The 20,419-nt window shown below is 42.2% G+C and overlaps 1 protein-coding gene across 5 annotated transcripts in view; it reads right to left on the minus strand.

The window, feature by feature from the left end:
- The window catches only part of SCN8A (sodium voltage-gated channel alpha subunit 8), a 114,673-nt gene extending 95,745 nt beyond the window's left edge, over window positions 1-18,928 (minus strand). For all 5 annotated transcript variants that reach the window (XM_044914840.1, XM_021704929.1, XM_044914839.1 and 2 more), the window contains exon 1: window positions 18,644-18,928. In XM_044914840.1, the coding sequence (XP_044770775.1) occupies window positions 18,644-18,919 (276 nt within the window). In that variant the 5' untranslated portion in view covers window positions 18,920-18,928. The remainder of the gene's footprint in view (window positions 1-18,643) is intronic.
- Between the last annotated feature and the right edge of the window lie 1,491 nt (window positions 18,929-20,419).

Here is a 20,419-nt window from a genome sequence, read left to right on the forward strand (position 1 = left end):
AGAATAGTAACAGCCAAAAGTGGTTCCTAACCCATTCTGAACTTCAGAATGATTTGAAGAACTTCTTGAAAACTAAAAACATCTGGGCCCAGAAAAAAGGAAAGAAAGAAAGAAATGAAGGATTATACATGCCACAACATGGGTGAACCTTGAAAATCTTGAAAAGAATTCAGACACAAAAGGCCACATACTGTAGGACTCTGTTTACATGAAATGTCCGCAATAGGCAGATCTATGACAGAAAGTTGGTTAGTCATTGCCTAGGACTGAATGGAGAGGGGAATGGGGAGTCACTGCTAAGGGGTCTCTCTGGGGTGATGAGAATGTTCTAGAATTAGATAGCGGTGACGACTACACAACTTGTGAACAAAAGACCAATGAACTGCACACTTTAAAATGGTGAACTGTCTAGCTTGTGAATGATATCTCAGTAAAAAACAAACACCACAGCAACAAAACAAAAAAATGAACCATTTAAGAAGTATAAGACATATAAAAAGGTCTAAAGAATGCTACCACCAACATCCATGTACCCATCAGCTGCTGAAGAGATAAGGCCTTACTGATGCTGCTCCTTCCTGCACACACTCCAAACACATCCCCTCTTCCCACAGAGGAAGCATGATTTTGAAACTGGTCCTGAGGTCCCACTTTTTAATGAAATATTCCCAATTACTCTGAGCTCTCCCTTTTCTGAACTCCTATTTATAATTGGACTTTGTGCCTTTCATTCCACTCTAAGTCTTTTTTTTTTTAACCCTCCCTCTACCCCATCCAGTTACCCCCAAAACTAGGTTTTACACTCTCAGAGAGGAGGAGTCAATCTCCTATACCTTCCCACAGTTCCAATAACCCAAACCCATGCCACACACTCCCAGTAAACAGCTGCCAACAATATTTTTTTTTAAAAGATCCTTTCCTCCCATCGTCTAGTCTTTCCTTTCCTAATCTGGCAGTCACGCCTTTCTCTCCCAGTAGAAAAGCAGTCCTGGTGTTGAGCCATATACATTCTAGAAATGCTCAATTCACCAGCCCTTGTGTTTGAGACTGCACTGTGATAATGTTCTTCCTGGTACTAGAGGGTACTGGCTCTGGCGGGGCGTGCTGTAGGAAAGCCGAATCCTAAAAGCAAGAGGAAGCAGTAGACCTAGGGTTAAGCTGAAACAGGTCAAAGGCCAGGTCTTCCATATTTTGGCTACCAAAGAAACAAAGACCTTGGGACTTTCCAGAAACCCCCTCTCTGAAATACCTGTATGCCTCTGCGTTTCTATAGCAACTCCCTCTATGAAAACGCCAAGCCTTTTAAATAACCTCCTCATTCAACCTCCTAATATTCCTGTGAGGTATGGGTGAAGGAGGGATTATTATCCTCTATGCATTTTACAAAAGCTACACCACCTATTAAAGGTCACGTAGCAAAGAGCAGTATATTATGGCAAGTTTGGAGCCTCTTTACAGCTTGTCCTGTGCCATATTGAGAGGCTGTTTAGTGGCAGTGTGGCACAGAATGAAACTGGTATGGGGGATGGATTCTCTGGTGAATGAGAAATTTGAGCCCCTGGGGCACACGACATAAAAGCCTAAGCAGCAATGAAAGAAGCCCGGGCCCATGTCCAGGATCTCAAAACCACCAGGCCAGGCCTTTACAAAATCACCCACGTGCCTTAGAGGAAGACAGGGAACGGGACTTTTAAAAGTAGCGTACTCTGCACCCTCCATTTCTCTGATCTTTGAGTTTGATCATGGTGGAAAGACAGGTCTAGGGGTACCACTGAGAGTACTTCTACTGCAGAGTCAGCGTCTGCACATGAACAACTATCTGTTGCCTGGTTAATGAACAAATGCTTGTATGTCTGAGGTGAGGGACAAGGAGAAGAGGCAAAAGAAAAAGAAGGCATGAAGAAACGGAAACTGTTAGCCTTGGTTGAAGAAAAGCCAGGAGGCAGCTAGGATTCTGAATTAGTAAGTGAGGAGTTGGCAAGGAAAGTAGGGATCTTTGGTGAATTTAAAAACTATGGTTTTATAGGTATAAAGGCTTTATTAAGAATGTTTTATGTGGGGCGCCTGGGTGGCTCAGTCGGTTAAGCATCTGCCTTTGGCTCGGGTCATGATCCCGGGGTCCTGTGATTGAGCCCCACATTGGGCTCCCTGCTCGGTGGGGAGTCGGCTTCTCCCTCTGCCTGCCACTCCCCTGCTTGTGCTCGCTCTCTCTGACAAAAAAGTAAATGAAAATCTTAAAAGAAAAAAGTTTTGTGTTTTATGTGTGAAGTAGAAATTTCATAATTAATTTAGGTACTGAATACTGCACATAGAGTAAAAATAGTTTATCAGCACTCCTTTCTAAATATTTACATCCTAGATCTTCATCAAGTATAAAAAGAAAGCATCTTTTTTCTCCTCAAAGAGAAATAAGCACATGGTCCACACAAAACCACCTGCAGTGAAGATGAATCCTCCATACTTCCAGTAGCGGGCTGTATTACAAAAAAAAACCATACTTTATTGTTGAAATAATTAGTACGTATGCTTAATTTATACACAGTTTTCATAACTGCATCTTTAGCATAAAACAAGATGGTGTGTGGACTAAGACAAGTACTCGAAGCTTAGGAATCTCCCTTTTGACACTGGCACTTGCAGGGCTTACATGACAAATAGCATAGTATATATCAGGGGCCAGCAAACCTCTTTTGTAAAGAGCCACACAATAAATATTGCAGGCTCTGTGGGCTGTACAGTTAACCCTGACGCTGTGGGGCAAAAGTAACCACAGACAACATGTAAACAAGTAAGAGTGTCTGTGTTCCAATAAAACTTTATTTATGGACAAGGAAATTTAAGTTTCACATACTTTTCACACATCACAAAATATTATTCTTCCTTTGACGTTTCCATAACCATTTAAAAGTGTACAAATCCTTCTGAACTCAGGGGCCATACAACAACAAATGGCAGAGATGATCTGACCCATGGGGCACAGCTGGCTGAACCCTGTCACACACGAACACCAGTTCCAGACCTAGGCCCAACCGGCTACATAGGAGTTATGTGACTAGCTTTTTAAAGAAATGCAGATTCACAAGTCCCACCCCAGAGGTTCAGGATTCAATAAGCTGCAGAGGAATCTGTGCTCACCAGGATTTGGGAGCCACCAGGTCATCTTCCAGGTCACTAAAACAGGCGGGTTTCAAAACACCTGTCTTCAAACACTTAGGTTCTCCTGCTTCACCTGCCTCTACCTAGCTGTATGGCTTGGGTGAGCCACTGCCTCTCTCTGGATCTCATTTTCCTCATCTACAAAATGAGAGAGAGGGCTGTCTGATGGGCATGCCCAGGCCCTTTCCTGCTCTGATATCTGTGATTCTGTGGTTTAGAAAATATGCAGAAGCATCCAAGATGAAGTGCAACAAAGCAGCAAGCCATACTTTTGAGGAGAAAGCCTATTATTATTTATTCTTTCACATTACATTTTGGTAGAACTCTCCTGAATTGGTTATTTTGCTCCTTCATGTGATATTCTGTCAAAGTCCAGGGTCAACAGCTGTGATACTACCCTGAAAACTATACTTACGTGTGCAGGGGGGCAGCACGGAGCAGTCCCAGGGCAGAAGTGCATGGAGGGCTGCTTCCCCCACCCTGTCTCCCCTGCTTCTATGCCCTGTTCTTGGCAGAACAGTGAAGAGGAGAGAGAAAACGAATCAGGATGACTGGTGATGGGCTGACTTTAAAAAAAAAAAAATATATATATATATATATATATATATATATATATATATATATTTAAAGCATTTTAAAGCCTTATGCATGGCTAATAAAATCTCAGTAATCATCATTAAACTGCTGATAGAATCCAGAAAAGGAGATTCGTCCCTTGTTCAACACTGGATTCTTCAAAGCCCAGGAAGAGTGTGAAGGACAGCAAGCTTTGGATTCTGACAAGAATACTTCTTAAGCAAGAATCACTTGGTGTCGGGGCGTCTGGGTGGCTCAGTCGTTAAGCGTCTGCCTTCAGCTCAGGTCATGATCCCAGGGTCCTGGGATCAAGCCCCACATCAGGCTCCCTGCTCCCCGGGAAGCCTCCTCCCTCTCCCACTCCCCCTGCTTGTGTTCCCTCTCTTGCTGTGTCTCTCTCTGTCAAATAAATAAAATCTTAAAAAAAAAAAAAAGAATCACTTGGTGTCCATGAAGTCCAATAATATTTTACCTAATCTGTCTTAAATTAGATCTTTGGGAAGTAAATGAGTTAAAAGGAAAATTGAAATTGAATTGTGGTTTACTGCCCAAGGGGAAATATCAGTTTATAATAACAGCCACTGGATGCGTTTGAGCACAAGGCCCATTAAGAGCACTGGAACAGCTCTTAACAAGTTATGGCACGGAGTATTAATAAATACGTCATGCCAGCATAAAATGAACCTTCTGAAAAGCATGGGCTTTTCATTTCTAATTAGGCATGTGGGGCTTGGAGCACAGGATGGAGGAGCTTTGCCACTGCTAATTCAGGGTAAGATGTATTCTCTTCAGGGTCTACCATGAGGGGAAGGGGCACTGTGCACGGCCAGGGACAAGCGCATTCGTACACACACCAAACAAATCCTAGCATACTGCAAATGCAGTACAATAAATGCACGCAGGGACCAAAGGACTGCAGTGCGGCCAATATAATGGCATTTTGTCACCCTCACCCCACCCCAGGATCAGATTAACTTTTTTAATCATACAAAAAGTATAGATTAAAATAATAAAGGGTACACAAAGATGAAAGGACGTTACGGAGAAGAGTACCCAATACAGGGGTGGACTATATCACAGACCAGAAAGCTTCTTAGAGAAAGGTTTATTCTCCAGCTCCTGGTTTGCTGTGGGACACAAGGCCCAGGAGACTAGCTCTCCCTCCCCTGTGAGGTCATCATCTCCGTTAGGGCAAAGGTAACCCGCAGGTGCCTGATGATCTCTGGCTACAATGAACAGCAAGGGGCCCGGGATTGAACCAATCTACAAGAGGGCAGCTGGGAACCAATGCCCTTTGAGTCTATCTAGCTAGAGCTGGTACTCACACTGACTTATGACTGTCTCCCCGAGTTTGGCTCCTGGATCTTAACTGTTTTGATCTCTAGAGCTGCCTGACCCTCTTGCTTTTAGCTGACTTCTCTACTCTTAAGTTCTTGCCTGCCTCAACCTCATATATATACCTTATTCTCCCAGACCTATGTACTTCTTCTGAACCAGGCAACTGGCCAGTTTGACTTATAATAGCTGTTAGCTCTTTCCTGCCTAACTATAAGTTGTTAATTCTGGTGACTTCTGCTAGGGGCAAATCCTCTCTGCTGATCGGTTTCAGAGTGTGCACGCACAGTTTTCTATCCAGTAACAATATAAATACAGCTACGGTAGTGACAACAGCTGCAGCCCGCGGTCCACTCACTAACAGCCATTCAGCCTTCACTCCCGAGTAACTATCTATAGAGCCCATATAGCAGGCAACAAATCAATGTCCCTTCAAAGTTCCCCCGTTTTAATAAGGGAAAATCTAATGCTGAGTCCAAACAGATTCTACTTCAGACTAGGAAGCTATTGGGAAATAAATGATCCGCACTGTAAAATGACTACACCATGTTGAAGAGAGTCCAGATGCCTTTCTTAATGCTACTCTGCTTAGTGGGTCCCTCAAGTGAAATCACAATTATAGTCCCATGTGGCTCCGGAAAGGTTCCAGCAGCAAAAGCTCACCTGGCCTGAATTTCTTCAGTACCTGTGTCCTGGTACTAAGCTGCCTTTTAAAAATACTGAACTAAGGCGGGACATGAAACATGGACAATTTTTTTTTTCCTTTAGGTTGTACTTCCGTTTGAACTATGAATATTTTCTATTTTATTTTTATTTTTTAATTTTTTAGGTAGGCTCCACAAACACGGGCCTTGAACTCAGAACCCTGAGATCAAGACCTGAGCCAAGATCAAGAGTTGGATGCTTAACTGACTGAGCTACCAGGTGCCCTGAACTACGAATATTTAGAGCCCTCGTCTTCCAAGTCTCTGTTCCACTACACTGAGGATTGGGCAAGAGAGACCTCTAAATCCCATATTTATGTTTTTATTGCTTTTGGTCATTGACAATTGTATCTATAAGCCTATTGGAGGAATAACATTGAACATTAAGCATTTACTCCGTGGCAGGCAGCCCACTAACATGCCCATTCAGTATCTGTCTCACAGCAACCACTTCATGACGTAGGTAGGTACTATTTTACAGATGATGAAACTGAGGTGGAAAGTCAGGTAACTTTCCCAAGACCACAAAATTATTTATTAAGTGGCAAAACTTAGAATTGAGCTGAGGCGGTCTAACTCCAAAGCCTATGCTCTTAATCATCATAAGGCAATTTTTAAAAAGCTTCAAAAAAAATCTAAATGCTCACTTTACAGACAAGAAACTAAGCACAGACACCTCTGCTCCCACTAACACCACAGAGCTGAGAGGTCTCCTGGCGTCTGGTCCTGAGTGCTTTTGACCACACCAGGTCATCCGGTCCCATCCTTGAGTCAATGAAGGAATCTCTCTTTCTTAATACCTTTAACTCTGGCAAAAGGAAAACCTGTGCATATGCCTCAGAGATCACAGCGGCTGGTTATAGTTATGGTCTTCTTCCCAAGTTAGGCTGGATGAAGGTAACGCTGGCGCCACATCTATCTGTGGCTTTACTGTTTTCCAGGTGCTTCTGCATACACTTTCTCATTTGGTTTGGCCTTATAACCTCATGCCCTCCAACCCACATTTGGAGCAGCTGACACGCTTCCTGCCCACATCCTGGTCACAGGAAGCCATACCTGGCAGAAGGGCAGGGCTGTGCACCTGCTTCAGCGCTGAGCCAGCATGATGCTGCTCCCTAGAGGCCGGGCAGCTCTGAACCTCCTACATGGCCACTCTTCCTCGCTGCCCTTCAATATGAATTTGCCTTTGATCTCTTTCCCCTTTCCCCTCTTAGGGTACACAGACTGCAGCTGCTCCAGGGTAAAACAAAATGCACGTTTGTTATGTAAAGCATATTAAACCCCTCTAGTCACTGTATTCATATTCCAGAATATTCTATATTCTTGCTCTCCTCTCTCTTAGAAAGGTTGCCAACTTATTTAGGTTGTTAAGACTCAGTTTTCTCATTGTTAAAATAGGGATAATGACTAATGGTACCTACTTTATCAGGTTATGAGAATTACATGAAGATTCACCAAAAATCCTCACTACAGTGCCTGGCACAGAACAAACCCTCAATGGCCGTGATGAGGATGCTGCCGCGGCCATCACACAGACTACTGCCACTCCTGCTCTCTGGCTCCCAACATGGGGTGGCCATGAGGAAACCCCGAGGGCTACCATTCACGTTAGTTAGTACTCACACACTTGGCACAAGTCAACGGGATAAGCCAGACCAAGTATCCAGAGTCACTAGGAGACGCCTGTATGGCTGCACTGGCTCAAGATGGGCCCCAGAGCTTATGTCAGACTTGAGAACTCCGGAAGAGGGAGAAAATAAACACGGCTTAGTACGCACACATTGGGATCCACCTGCCTCTCCACCTTTGGCTCCTGTCTTGGCAAACCACACTCCATGCTCTCGTCACAACTAAACTCACCGTTTGAAACAATTCAGTCTTTCCCATGCCTCTCTGCCTTTGCATGTACTGATCGTTACACCCGAACTACTCTTTCTTCTCTTTTCCAACAGGTGAATTTTTTTAACCATACTTTAATACTTTAAAGTCCAGCTCAACTATCACCTCCTCTCTGCAGATGGCCCCATTCAACTCTCTCAAACAGAATTATCCTTCCTTCCTGTGTGTCTCCACGTGGCACTTACTTCAATTACAGCAGTTAACGTAGTGTTGTCATTTTTGTGTACACATCTGTATCTCTCACTGGACCCTGAGATCCTTAAAGGCAGGGCCATGGCTTCCAACTGTTGTTTCTCAACTTAGCAAGCAGAGTGCATAATATGACGCCCATCTGGCACAAGGTAGAGAATTCATACATGTTTACTGAATATACGAATTAATCTCTTAGACATGACGAAATGACCATACAACTATACAGCTAGGCTATAACTATATGTAACTTTCTGCTAGGTGTCTAATTGACCTTTTCCACTCTTTAGCTCATCTGCCCGTAAGAATTATTTGTTGCAGTTTGAAAAGTCTTCTCATCTTTTCTGTGTCTTAGATACCATGCTAAAGATACAGCCTGAACCAGATACACATACACACACACACACAAAAACCCAAAACACCATATACTAACTGCATATTGAGGCAGTGTAAAATGCTAGAAAATTATCTAAAAGTGATAGTAGAAAACAAAAAAATCAGGCTGCAGTATACACTATAGAGACAGCATGGTATGGCAGAAAGACCATGAATATTAAATCACACATACCTGCGCCTGAAATGTGGCTCTACCACACATTAGCTCAGGGAATCTAAGCAATTAAGATTTCTGAGCCACAATATTTTCTTACTTATAAAAACATGCAACACTCTACTGACAGCTTCTTAATGTTGGTAACCCTTAAGAACTGCAGAAAATTGAGTCAATAATGATATCTAGAATTTGGGTAGTGTCACCCCCTAAAGTAGTAGATGAAAGAAGGAGGTTTGAGGGGAGAAATGGAGTTCAGTACTGAACGCACTTAGTTACCTGTGGGAAACCCAGCTAGAGATGCCTGGCAAGGTGCAGGTTGGAGATACAGATTCAAGAGTACTGAGAGAATGGGTGACATCACCCAGGGAGTGTGTGCCAAATGAGAGGAACACGGGTACGGAACCTGGGAGAACACCAACACTTAAGGGAGAGGTGCTGGAAATGGAAGAGAAGGAATGATCGGAGATATACGGAACATTAAGCCAAGGAAAAGAAGAACTGCAAGAATGAGGGAGTAATCAACAGTATCAAATACAGTAGAGAGATTCGGTGGGATAATATGTAAAACAATGTCTGATAAATTTGGCAATTTGACATCACAGAGGATCTTATCTTGAGAATGTCGCAAGAGGTGAGGATGCAGTCAAGCTGCAAGGATGGGGAAGCGGATGGGAGGTGTGCAGCTGGTGATGGTGAGTAAAGGCTACTCTTTACAAGTTTCAATGCAGGAGAAGAGAAGTTAGACTAGCTGGTGATGCGGGCTCAGGTGAGGGCTCATTAGAATGGGACAGGTTTTGGGAGTGCTTATAGGCTGAGGACAAGGAACCAGGATGAAAAGGGAAAGACTGACAGACCAGAAAAGTGAGAGTGAAGTTCTAGAGAAGGTTGGAAGGCATGGGTGGGGTCAAAGGCAAAGGAAGAGGGACTGGCCTTGAACAGTAGACAGGGAACCTCATTGTCTGAAACTGGAGGGATCTTTTATTCAAACTTGCTTCCACAGGCCAAACTTTGTAACCTCAACAAAGTGTCTGGAACAGGAGTGCCTCTTCAGAGCTGGTATGGAAAATTCTACTGCTAGGTTCAGATTTGGCAGAAATTGTCATATAATGGGGCAACCCTAATTTTGAACTGTGTCAAACAGGGTTAAATGTAAAGAACAATATGTAAGGAATTTACAACTCATGTGAATTTGGAAGCAATTAGTAAGAGAAGCATTCCTCTGTATAATGATGCCACAGGCTTGTTCTCTTTGACTAAGAAAGGATTTAAAATATGGTTAATTATTGTCAGAAGATGATCAGTATCATTGTGATCTTGAGACGTCCTCCAACATTTCCGAAGGCCATTATTAACTAACCCATTCAACAGGTCAATTTTTATTAAAATAAAAATATTTCACAACCCTAGAGAAACCATCAGAGACTAATTCCTAAAACTATCAACCAGTGTAATTTTATGGCTGAGGTGATTAGCTAATAACACACATTCTAGAATTCAGATGAAGGTGTCTCTTCTACACTAACATGGCTCAGAGCTTTGGAACTACAACTAGCACTTGTGGAAGGAGTTGAGAAGACCTGAGGCTCTTTTCTGGAGCAAATGCTAGGTTCATCTGCAGGTGCCTCTGTGACTCATGCTGATGCTGAAATGTACTGGACTCTTGCCTATGTAAAAATCGAAGACTGGCAAAATCTCTCAACAGAGTAACGATACTGGCTTTTAAGTAACTCAGAATATCTGCATTATGGGTCCTTTTAAAGATTATAATTTAGTGCTTGCTAAAGGCCTATTTAGGACACTGAATATTTAGACAGCAAGTAGCCTTTGATTCTTCTGTATTCTCCAGGTTTAGTCTCTTACCAAGTTAGAGCACCACAACCTTTCAAGTACCTGGGCCATATTCTCTTCAATGCACATACCATTATCTGTAATGATTTATGTCTTTACTTGTTTATTACCTGTCTCCCCAACGAAAACTAAGTTCCAAGAATAGCATAAAAGGCTTGTCTGATTTGTTCCCAAGGGCATGGAACAGAGGCTGGGTATACAGAAAACGCTCAATAACAATTTATCAAATTATCAAATGAATGACTGAACGCTGGACTCTGTCCTTAACCTTCCACAATCAATCACAAAATCCTATCAATTTATCTCTGTAACAGCTCTTGACTTCATCCACTGCCCTTTTCACTTCTACCATTATAGTTTGGACTCTCATCACCTCACAGCTCGTCTCTTTCCCTCTGGTCCACCCTACACACCACATTCCCCTCCCTAAAGCCTGCTTCAATCACATATCCGCACTCCCAACACCTCCAGTAGTTCTCTGCTGTTTATCGAGTAAAGACCAAACTTCCTCGTCTCACACTGAGTCCTCCGTGATCTGGCTCCAGCTCCCCGTCCCCAGCCTCATCTCCCACAGTTCCTCACTCATTTCCCCACATTCCAGTCAAATCAGACTACTCAGTGTTTTCTCCCATTGTCCTACATCCTTGTCTCTGAGCCTTTGCTCGCATTGTTCTTTCTGCCAGAATGTGTCAGTCTATCCCTCTTTTCTAAACTCCAAAGCCTGATTCAAATACTACTCTTACTGTGAAGTAAGTAAGGCCCTTTCTGGGTTTCCCTTGTCAATAATTTTATCATACTAATCAAGGCCATGTTCTAAGCTACTTAAGGGTAAAGAATGGACTTTTATTAATCTTTGTTTCCCCAAGAGAACCGAACAGACCCCCCTGCCCCACAATGCCTCACATAAAGGAAGTACTCAAGAAGTATTTTGTTGACCCATAAATGGGTCATGTTTTATATGAGGCAACCCAAATTGGTATATATTCCAATGTCCGTTTCTCTCATTTCCTTTATAGTCAGTTAATACAGGGAGGGTAACACAACTCATACAGCCAAGAAAGAAGCAAAACACTTAATAAAGGTAGACATGACATGATAACTTATAATATTCAGGAAATAACACCCTCTGTATAATAGACACATGATACCAATAAACCAAGAAGAGATTCAAGCACTAGGTGGAGGCTATGACCTTTGATAAAGTCTTTTCCAGTTCTAAGTTTCTACAAGAGGAGAGATAAGACTGGTAGCATTTAACAACAGTCATCCAGCCCTCTGAAAATACCTAAAATGTCAGGAAAACTGCTTCCTGATCTACTTCCTCAGCCCCTAAAGGAAACTAATTCTTCAGGAAAGGAAAAGATATACTGGTAATCAGTCTCTTTTCCCTCGAGGGTTCAATTCATTTTGGTCAATGGGAAAATTTTTGTTAGAAAAAATATCATAATGTCATCTCTCATGTTCAAAGCACTCAAAAAGTACACAGTGTTTTCATATGCATTATCTCCTAAGATTATTTTAATCAACAGATATGGATTGAGCACTTACTACAGCGCAGGCACTGTTCCAGCTGATGACCACACAAGAGGATGAACAATAAACAAATAAATATATGGCAGGGGTTGCTAAGCTATGGAGAAAAATGAAGCAGGGCTGGAGCAACAGGCTGTTTTGTTTTATATAGGCTAGTCAAGAAATGATCTTCACAACAACCCAGCAAAATAGGTGGGATATTAGCTCTTAGCATAATCTTAATTTCCTAAATTAGGGAAACTGACACACTGAATGGTTAAGTGACACGCTCAAGATCGCCTGGAATAGATGGGGATAGGATCAGAAACCAGATTTCCTAACACTTGGTCTATCGCTAAGGTTTTAAAGAGGATTTGGATGTGGGAATGTTCAACTAAATTCCTTCCCCTCTAGAGAATAATGCTTGGAGGGTAGAAAAGCATCCCACACACCCACATCCTTAATCCATCACCCTGATGATGGCCTGCCTCCCACTGGTGCACAAGCATTTGCCTCACTTTGATTTGGCGGATAAAAGAACAGAAACACCATTTTGATTTTTTTTATATTGTTGCAAAATGGCTTTTTAAAAACAAAGTTTTAAAATATGTAGTTTTTATTTAGAACAGAAAGGAGCATCTAGGCTTATTGTGTAAAAGCAGGAAATGCAATACCTCATTAGCAATACTTCACATCACACCTAATGAACATAAACTCTCCTTTAGCAGTCTCTGTTCTGCACACCTGTTGAAGAATGTGTGAAAATAGATTCAGCAAGGATTTTCTGCCAGGAGCACAGGGGACTGCGTGTGTGTGCCCATGTGGGCACGCACGCGTGTGCATGTGTAAGGAGAAAATTGTAAACATTGCTGGGAACAGGATGCCCTGCTATAGCTAATGTGAATTAAATCTAAAAACCACTTTTTAGTAAAGGTTGGCTGAAGACCTTAATGTATTATAGAAATTCAGAAGGAGGAGGAATCAGTTCTGGTGTAGAGAATCAAGTCAGGCTCTAAGGAAGAAGACGTCCTAGGGCCTGGATGAATGGGTCGAGTGTCAAAAGGTGAAGTTAAAGGACAGTACATTCTAAGAGGAGGGAATGGAGACCAGGAGGCAGGGGACACTCGGGAAACAGGAAGCAGTTTGCCACAGCTAAAATATACTATGTGATAGATATATTGTGAAATACAATTAGAAGGATAGAGATATAGGTCCAACTCTCATCTTGCATTTATTATAGGTAAGGAAATTGAAGTCCAGAGAAATTTGAGTGATTTGGCCAAGGGCAAACAAGGGGTAAAGGAAGAACTAAAATGGAAGTGTTTATATTGCCAGTTAGGAGCTCTTTTCACTATCCCATTCTGTCAGTAGGCTGGGGGACTGGGACAGATGGGAGATCATGTTTCCATTAAAAGTAAAAATATGGGGGCACCTGGGTGGCTCAGTCAGTGAAGCATCCGACTCTTGATTTTGGCTCAGGTCATGATCTCAGAGTCATGAGCTCGAGCACTGCATTGAGCTCTGCGCTCATCAGAGAGTCTGCTTATCCCTCTCCCTCTGCCCCCTCTCTCTCCCTCTCTAAAAAGAAAAAAAAAAAAAGAAAGAGAAAAGTGAAAATATGTAGGGATGTTAAATAAATTGCCTTCAGATTACATGTCCAGCTGAATAGTTGCAGGAGTACTGATACCGAGCCCAAGTCTCTGGAATAGCTTGTCTAGGGCTGCTAGACTACTCAGCTCCTTCACTTCAGAAGGTAAAATACTGGAGCTAATACAGACACCATCCTTTCCCTCAGAAGTACTGCACTTCTTAGGACCGATCCTAAAAAGCATTATTAGACCATAGGGATTATCAGGAATGTGAATGAAAAAGTAAGTTCTTCTTCCTGTCTCTAAATTTGCCTGCCTAGCTTCAGGAGAACTGAGCCAATGAAGCTGAGCATCAATTAATAAAACATTAGAAAAGTGGAGAACCAGAAATGTGTTGTAACAAACTAAGAGTTAGGAGGCATGGGTTCTAGTCCTGGCTCCACCACAACACTGGTGTTGGCTTTTTAAATTTTTTTTTGAAGAAGGGCTATACATTTTTTAAAAAGATTATATTTATTTATTTGAGAGGGAGCGATAGAGAGAGCATGATTGGGGAAGGGGCAGAGGGTGGGAGAAGCAGACTCCCCGCTGGGCAGGGAGCCTGACTCTTAGCTCCATCCCAGGACCCTGGGATCGAGTCCTGCATCGGGCTCCCTGCTCTGCGGGGAGCCTGCTTCTCCCTCTCCCACTCCCCCTGCTTGTGTTCCCTCTCTCGCTGTGTCTCTCTCTGTCAAATAAATAAATAAAATCTTAAAAAAAAATTTATAAAAGGAGGCTGAATTAACTAATGTCTAAGGATACAATATTCTAATTTTCTATGATTCTAGGTAGACTTCAATTTGCAGGAAAAGAGAAATGAAGAGTTGAAGGTAAAGTGAACTTTGGGAAACCACATATAATTTTTTAATGCAATAGCATGTGCCCTATTTAAAGGCACATCAGTCCATCCTATAATTTAGATTTCTGTTCATAAGACTTTCTTATAAGAGGGTATACCCACTGAACAAAAAGGACACATGGATCAATTACTAATTTAAGAAGTGGGAAAAGAAGTAGGAGACAACTCTGAAGGCCTTTTTCAAACTAATCCACAGACTTTCTTGCTGCCCCACTTATGATAGTTATTGGGGGGCACCTGGGTGGCTCAGATGGTTAAGCGTCTGCCTTCGGCTCAGGTCATGATCCCAGGGTCCTGGGATCAAGCCCCACATCGGGCTCCTGGCTAAGCGGGGAGCCTGCTTCTCCCTCTGCCTGCCTCTCCCCCTGCTCATGCTCTGTGTCTCAAATGAATAAATAAAATCTTTAAAAAAAAAAAAAGATAGTTATCGGGAATATATGTGGCCATTTGAAATTCAACAAGTTATTATTAAGAATTGGAGAGACAGCACTTTTTCAAGTAATAGAAAGTCCTTGATTTGATTTATTACAAAAGCTTGGAAGGGGGAGAAATGAATTGAGAATTTACACAGATAAAATATAAGATTTCAGGGACGCCTGGGTGGCTCAGTTGGTTAAGCGACTGCCTTCAGCTCAGGTCATGATCCTGGAGTCCTAGGATCGAGTCCCGCATAGGACTCCCTGGTCGGCGGGGAGTCTGCTTCTCCCCCTGACCCTTCCCCCTCTCATGCTCTCTCTGTCTCATTCTTTCTCTCCCAAATAAATAAAATCTTAAAAAAAAAAAAAGATTTCAAAGCATGAAAGAAGGGAAAACAAATAACAAAATTAAGATTTCAACAGGCTTAAGAAAATAGCAGAAAGAAAACTAAGAACAAAGGCATTCAGGAGAGTTCAAGTTCCTTAGAATGCCTATTTGTTTTTGCCAATACATATATAAAGAAACTTTGGAAGACACTCCTAACAGTGGTTACCTGTTCAGGGAGACAGGAAGTGAGCAGATGAAGGAGAGGTGTAAAGGAGAGACTTTTTACTGAATATCTTCAATTGACTTTTTAACCATGCAGGTATACAACTTATTTTTATTTAATGTAAACAAACAAACAAACAAATAAATCCCCTAAATTCAATTATTTGCAAGCAACAGCTGAAATACAAGAAAGCCAAAGAAAGGAGACATTAGAACAAAGTACCAAGAGGCAAAGAAAATGTTATAGCACTGGGAGGTCTGAAGAAATCCAGAGAGAGGATAATCTAGACTGTTTTCAGGACCAGCTGGGAGTGAAATGCAACATGGACAACATTGCTGAGGGCCTCAAGAAGCTTATGATAGCTCAAACCAGCCCCAGCTGGTTCAAGGGTATCTTGAAAATATGACACACAGGTTTATGTCCCTGTGTCCCCGGAGAGTATGAAATCCACAATGGGATAAAACCAGAACTCTACTGACAGGGAAGTAGTTTTCTTTCACCCTCTAAAACAGAGGGAAGGAAGTGAGAAACCAATTTCAATGAGAACCATAAAAATGATTAATTAGGTAGAAAATGAGACCTATAAAGAAAAGATAAAGAAATCCACTTGTATCATTTAGCAAAAGAAATTCTGTTTTGCAAGAATTATTTAAGGCAGTTCATGAAAAACAAATGCAAGGGAATGTCCTCTTAAAGTCATTTCTACTCTCAATATTTTTTGATTTGTGGGTTAATTCCCAGTGTGCTTCCTTGTAGAGGAGACTTTGCTAATTTGGCCTAGTGAAAGGCCTAGTTAGTAAGAAGTATTAGTAATGCCAGTGAAGATTTGCAAATAAACTTGAGCAAGCATATTATTAATCAACTAAAAAATCCCTTGCTTTGGGGTGCCTGGCTGGCATGTGACTCTTGATTTTGGGGTTGTAAGTTTGAGCCCCATGTTGGGTGCTGAGATACTTAAAAATAAAATCTTTAAAAAAATCCCTTGATTAAAAGTACAATTAATACTTCTGAAGTGCTACTAATGTTCTTTCTTGTTAGTTTGTTTGCTTTATAATAATCATTAACCTATGCATTTATGTTGTATGAACTTTTCTGCATGGTGGTATGTTTCACAATTAAAAAAAAAAGATGAGCAAAAAAATACAATTAAAGTTATCCTTTCCGCAAACTATTTACCCTGTGGTGAGGCCAAAGGCTGAAGTCAGACTGTCTATCATGAAGAGCCAGTCCCCTAAAGAGCTCCATCAACATCTATCCTACCCAAGGAATGATACCTATCAAGGTTAGAGACCCACCCACTCTGAGGCCTCAGTCCCCCGATCCAGGGCCACTGAAATCTGAGGCGTTAGGAGAAAAGAGGCTATCTACAGGGCAGGACCAGGGGAAAAGGCATGCAAAGGGAAACTGGCTCTGACAACAAACAGCTCTATGTATTCTTCATATATTAAGTCAGGTTTAAGAAAGGTAGACTTACTTTGCATTTGAGTTGGAAAAATAAACAGTTAAAATAAAAGCAAAGAGGTTTTAGTAACCTGAAAGGTCAGGGTCCAAGGCAATCTTCTTATTGCCGTAAGAGTACTTTCTGAAAAAGTTGTATCATTGGCCAACTCACCTAAATAGGCACAACCTAAACCCTGTGATTTGTCATTGCTTTGTACCTCTTCTAAGATCATGGACATAAGGGTAGGAAAGAGCAAGAAAACATTTCTAAAAATATTTCAAAATTTTACAACGAATGAAATTTTTTTCTAAAAATAGCCTAAGATTCCATGTTTCCTTATTCACTAACCCAGAACGTTACAGCCTGCCTCCTCTTTCCCCCATTTACCCCACTCGGCAAAGGCCCAGGTTACAAAGTTAGACTTTAAAAAGGGAAGAGTAAATGAGGAAATCAATGAAAATTTATGAAAACTACTCAGTTCCAGAACTTGATGTGTGAAAAAGCCCTTAGAAATTCTGTCCAACTTCTCAGTTCTAGATGAGAAAATTTAGGCCCAGAGAGGTGACATGTCTTGCTAACGGACATGAACTAGTTTTTACAAGTTTTTTCTTTATTTACAACTTTCTTTTCCTGTAATCTATCTGTGGTAGCTTGAACAATACACAAAAGAGAAAAGAGAAATACAGACAATAAACATGGTGAATTATGGTAGAGTTAGGAGTGTTTACTTCTAGTCTACTGTTATTTCTATCATATCATGCTTTGTTTCTGAAACTTTCTGTATTTTTCAGCTGCAACAGAAGTGAGTGAAGGACCATTTTGTGTAGACAATGTCTTAACTGCTTTTGCCATCCTGAGCCAAAAATGACTCCACAACTATAGCTAGGTCAAGAGATCTTCTGGTCTCATCTTACTTCTGTCCCATTATTAAGCCAAGAAACTAAAATTTCTTCCAAATTAAAAGATTGAAGGACAAGTTAGGAGAAGTTTATGAGGCAATTTTGTTAATAAAGAGGGTTTAGGTAAGCTTTATATTTGTGAATATGTAATTACACAAAGCCTTTTCTCCCCTCACCTGGAAACACCTATCACTCTAATTCTTTAAATGACATTTATCAAATGAGGGATCCCTAAAATGGTGTCTGATGTCATTCCTCAGTATGCAATGGCTCATTAGTTGGCTGGTGGATTAACCAGGGGGCTTTGTTTCTCCACCTGTTGCCTCGTTTCAAAAGATAATCATGAGAAAGAAACCCACGGTTTGGTCAAATATTTGTTAGAGGAGTTTGAAACTCTTGGCCAAATGAAGACTAGCATTTATTTCACTTGTGCTTCTTACCGGCAGGAATAACAGAATGGACTCTAATGGAAGAATGAGTGGTGGCTCAACCCACACACCTGAGTAACAAGGCCAAAGACCCGTGTCCTCACTGGCCCGGTTTGGTTTACTTTATTCTATTCCTGTCTTCAACAGCTATGATCTAATGTCATCAAGGGACAGAGAAAGTTCGGATAGAGTACAAATCCATCATCTCCTTTATATTAACAACAGGCTTTGTTGATATTGTAATAGTTACATCATCTTTATATCTAAAGATAGAATTTTGAATGTGTGTGGGAGAGAGAGTCTACCCGGCTATATCATCTTTCACTATGCCATCTTTCCTGGACTCTATTAAATAGTCCCATTGCATTTATGCTTTCTTTTGTTTTTGTTTTTAATCTGTTTTCATCTTTTTCTGATTTGGCCTGGAGCCAAAAACGGAAGTCTTATTAACAGAGTCGAGAAGTGTCAAGACCCACAGATGACCCTGAGAAGCAATTAAACTGAAAAATAAACCCATTAACCAGAACTGAAACAAAAGGTGAACTACTTATCCAAACTTAGGCAAAGGGACAGTTCTTTTTCCCCTGTCTCCCCCAAAGCCTGTGAGGAAAGGGGGTCTGAAGCTGGGCCGCCTCCTCCTCCAACTCACTTTCTGCGTCAAATAGTATGGGTCAAAGTCCTCCAGGGGAACTGCGACCAGGCCTTGTGGGATGTCCCCATAGATGAAAGGCAGACTCTTCCCTGCCTCCAGGTCACTGTTTGGCTTGGGCTTGCTGTCCTCATCGTCTTCCCGATGACTGCCTTCGGCCTTGGGTGGTTTCTTGAGCTTGCTCTCAGCAATGCGCCTCTCGATGTTTGCCAGCGACTCAGGGGTGAAAGGCTTGAAACTATCAGGGCCTGGTGGTGCGAGCAGCCGCGCTGCCATCTTCTCATCCTGCAGCAGCTTCGTTAGTTATGCTGCGTCCCGGGACAGGTCAGCTCTGGAAGAAAAGGCAACACAGACAGCAGTAATCAATCGCCGCTCTGAAAAGAGGCCAGACCAAACCATCTCACTCTCACCCTTTGTTCATAACCTCAGCAACACACAGTTGTTTCCGTGACATGGTTATTTTTCTCTTCAGAAAATCTGTGGCGGGAACGGGCTAGGTGAGGCCCATCACCAGCCCTCAGGGGAATGGGTAGCCAGGGAGATGGAAAGACGGGAGGCTCCTGAATTGCTAGCTTTTCTTACTTACTTACACACCACTCACCGTTTCCAACCACATACAACTACAAAGATGCATTCCATTTCCCTCAAGGAACTTCTATTCTAACTAATAAGGCATATTTAACATTACCTAGGGGCACATGTTGGCTTTGGAATCCTTATATGCCCAAGTCACCTTCCTTTCCTGGAACTCTATTCCCTAAAGAAATACTCTTCCTTCCGGGGCGCCTGGGTGGCTCAGTCGTTAAGCGTCTGCCTTCAGCTCAGGTCATGATCCCAGGGTCCTGGGATCGAGCCCCGCATCGGGCTCTCCCCTCTGCGGGAAGCCTGCTTCTCCCTCTCCCACTCCCCCTGCTTGTGTTCCCTCTCTCGCTGTGTCTCTCTCTGTCAAATACATAAATAAAATCTTTAAAAAAAAGAAATACTCTTCCTTCCAAATACAACACAAGGGCAAACCGTCACTCTTTTCAAATTTCAGTTTCAGAAAACACTAAACTTTGGAGGCACAAAATATAGATAAAAGAGCTTCCATCTACTTTGGCTCTTCCATTTCAAATTATTTTTCAATTCACCAAGATGTGTAAAGTCCATCTGGTACAGAGTCCAGAAGTACCTCTTTGATGACTAAGATCCCACCAGGGACAACTGGGGGTGGGGCAGGGGGGAAGCAAATGGCGGAGGAATCTCTGAGAACTTCTGAAGCAACAGCACTGCAGTGCCCACCGCAGGGTGAAGGATGGCAGAAAGTCCCGCCTGCAGCCCTGAGGGGCTCAAACCAGGAAGGACACAAGTGAGAACAGAACAACAAACCAAATTTCGCTTCTAAAAGGAAAAATGAAATAGGGCCATACTAGAGCCAATGATTTCTAAGCATGGGATTTGAAAAGCCCATTTCCATGTTCATACAGAATCCTGGGTTATTTAAAACACACCTTGTGGGGCACCTGGGAGGCTCAGTCATTAAGCGTCTACCTTTGGCTCAGGTCATGATCCCCGGGTCCTGGGACCGAGCCCCGCATCGGGCTCCCTGCTCTGCGGGAAGCCTGCTTCTCCCTCTCCCACTCCCCCTGCTGTGTTCCTGCTCTCACTGTCTCTCTCTGTCAGATAAACAAAATCTTAAAAAAAAAAAAAAAAAGAAAGAAAAAGAAAAAAGAGTCCACCTCTTGATTTCAGCTCAGGTCATGATCTCAGGGTCCTGAGATTGAGCCTCCTGTCGGG

This window comes from Neomonachus schauinslandi, chromosome 5, assembly GCF_002201575.2.
Source record: "Neomonachus schauinslandi chromosome 5, ASM220157v2, whole genome shotgun sequence".
NCBI lineage: Eukaryota > Metazoa > Chordata > Mammalia > Carnivora > Phocidae > Neomonachus > Neomonachus schauinslandi.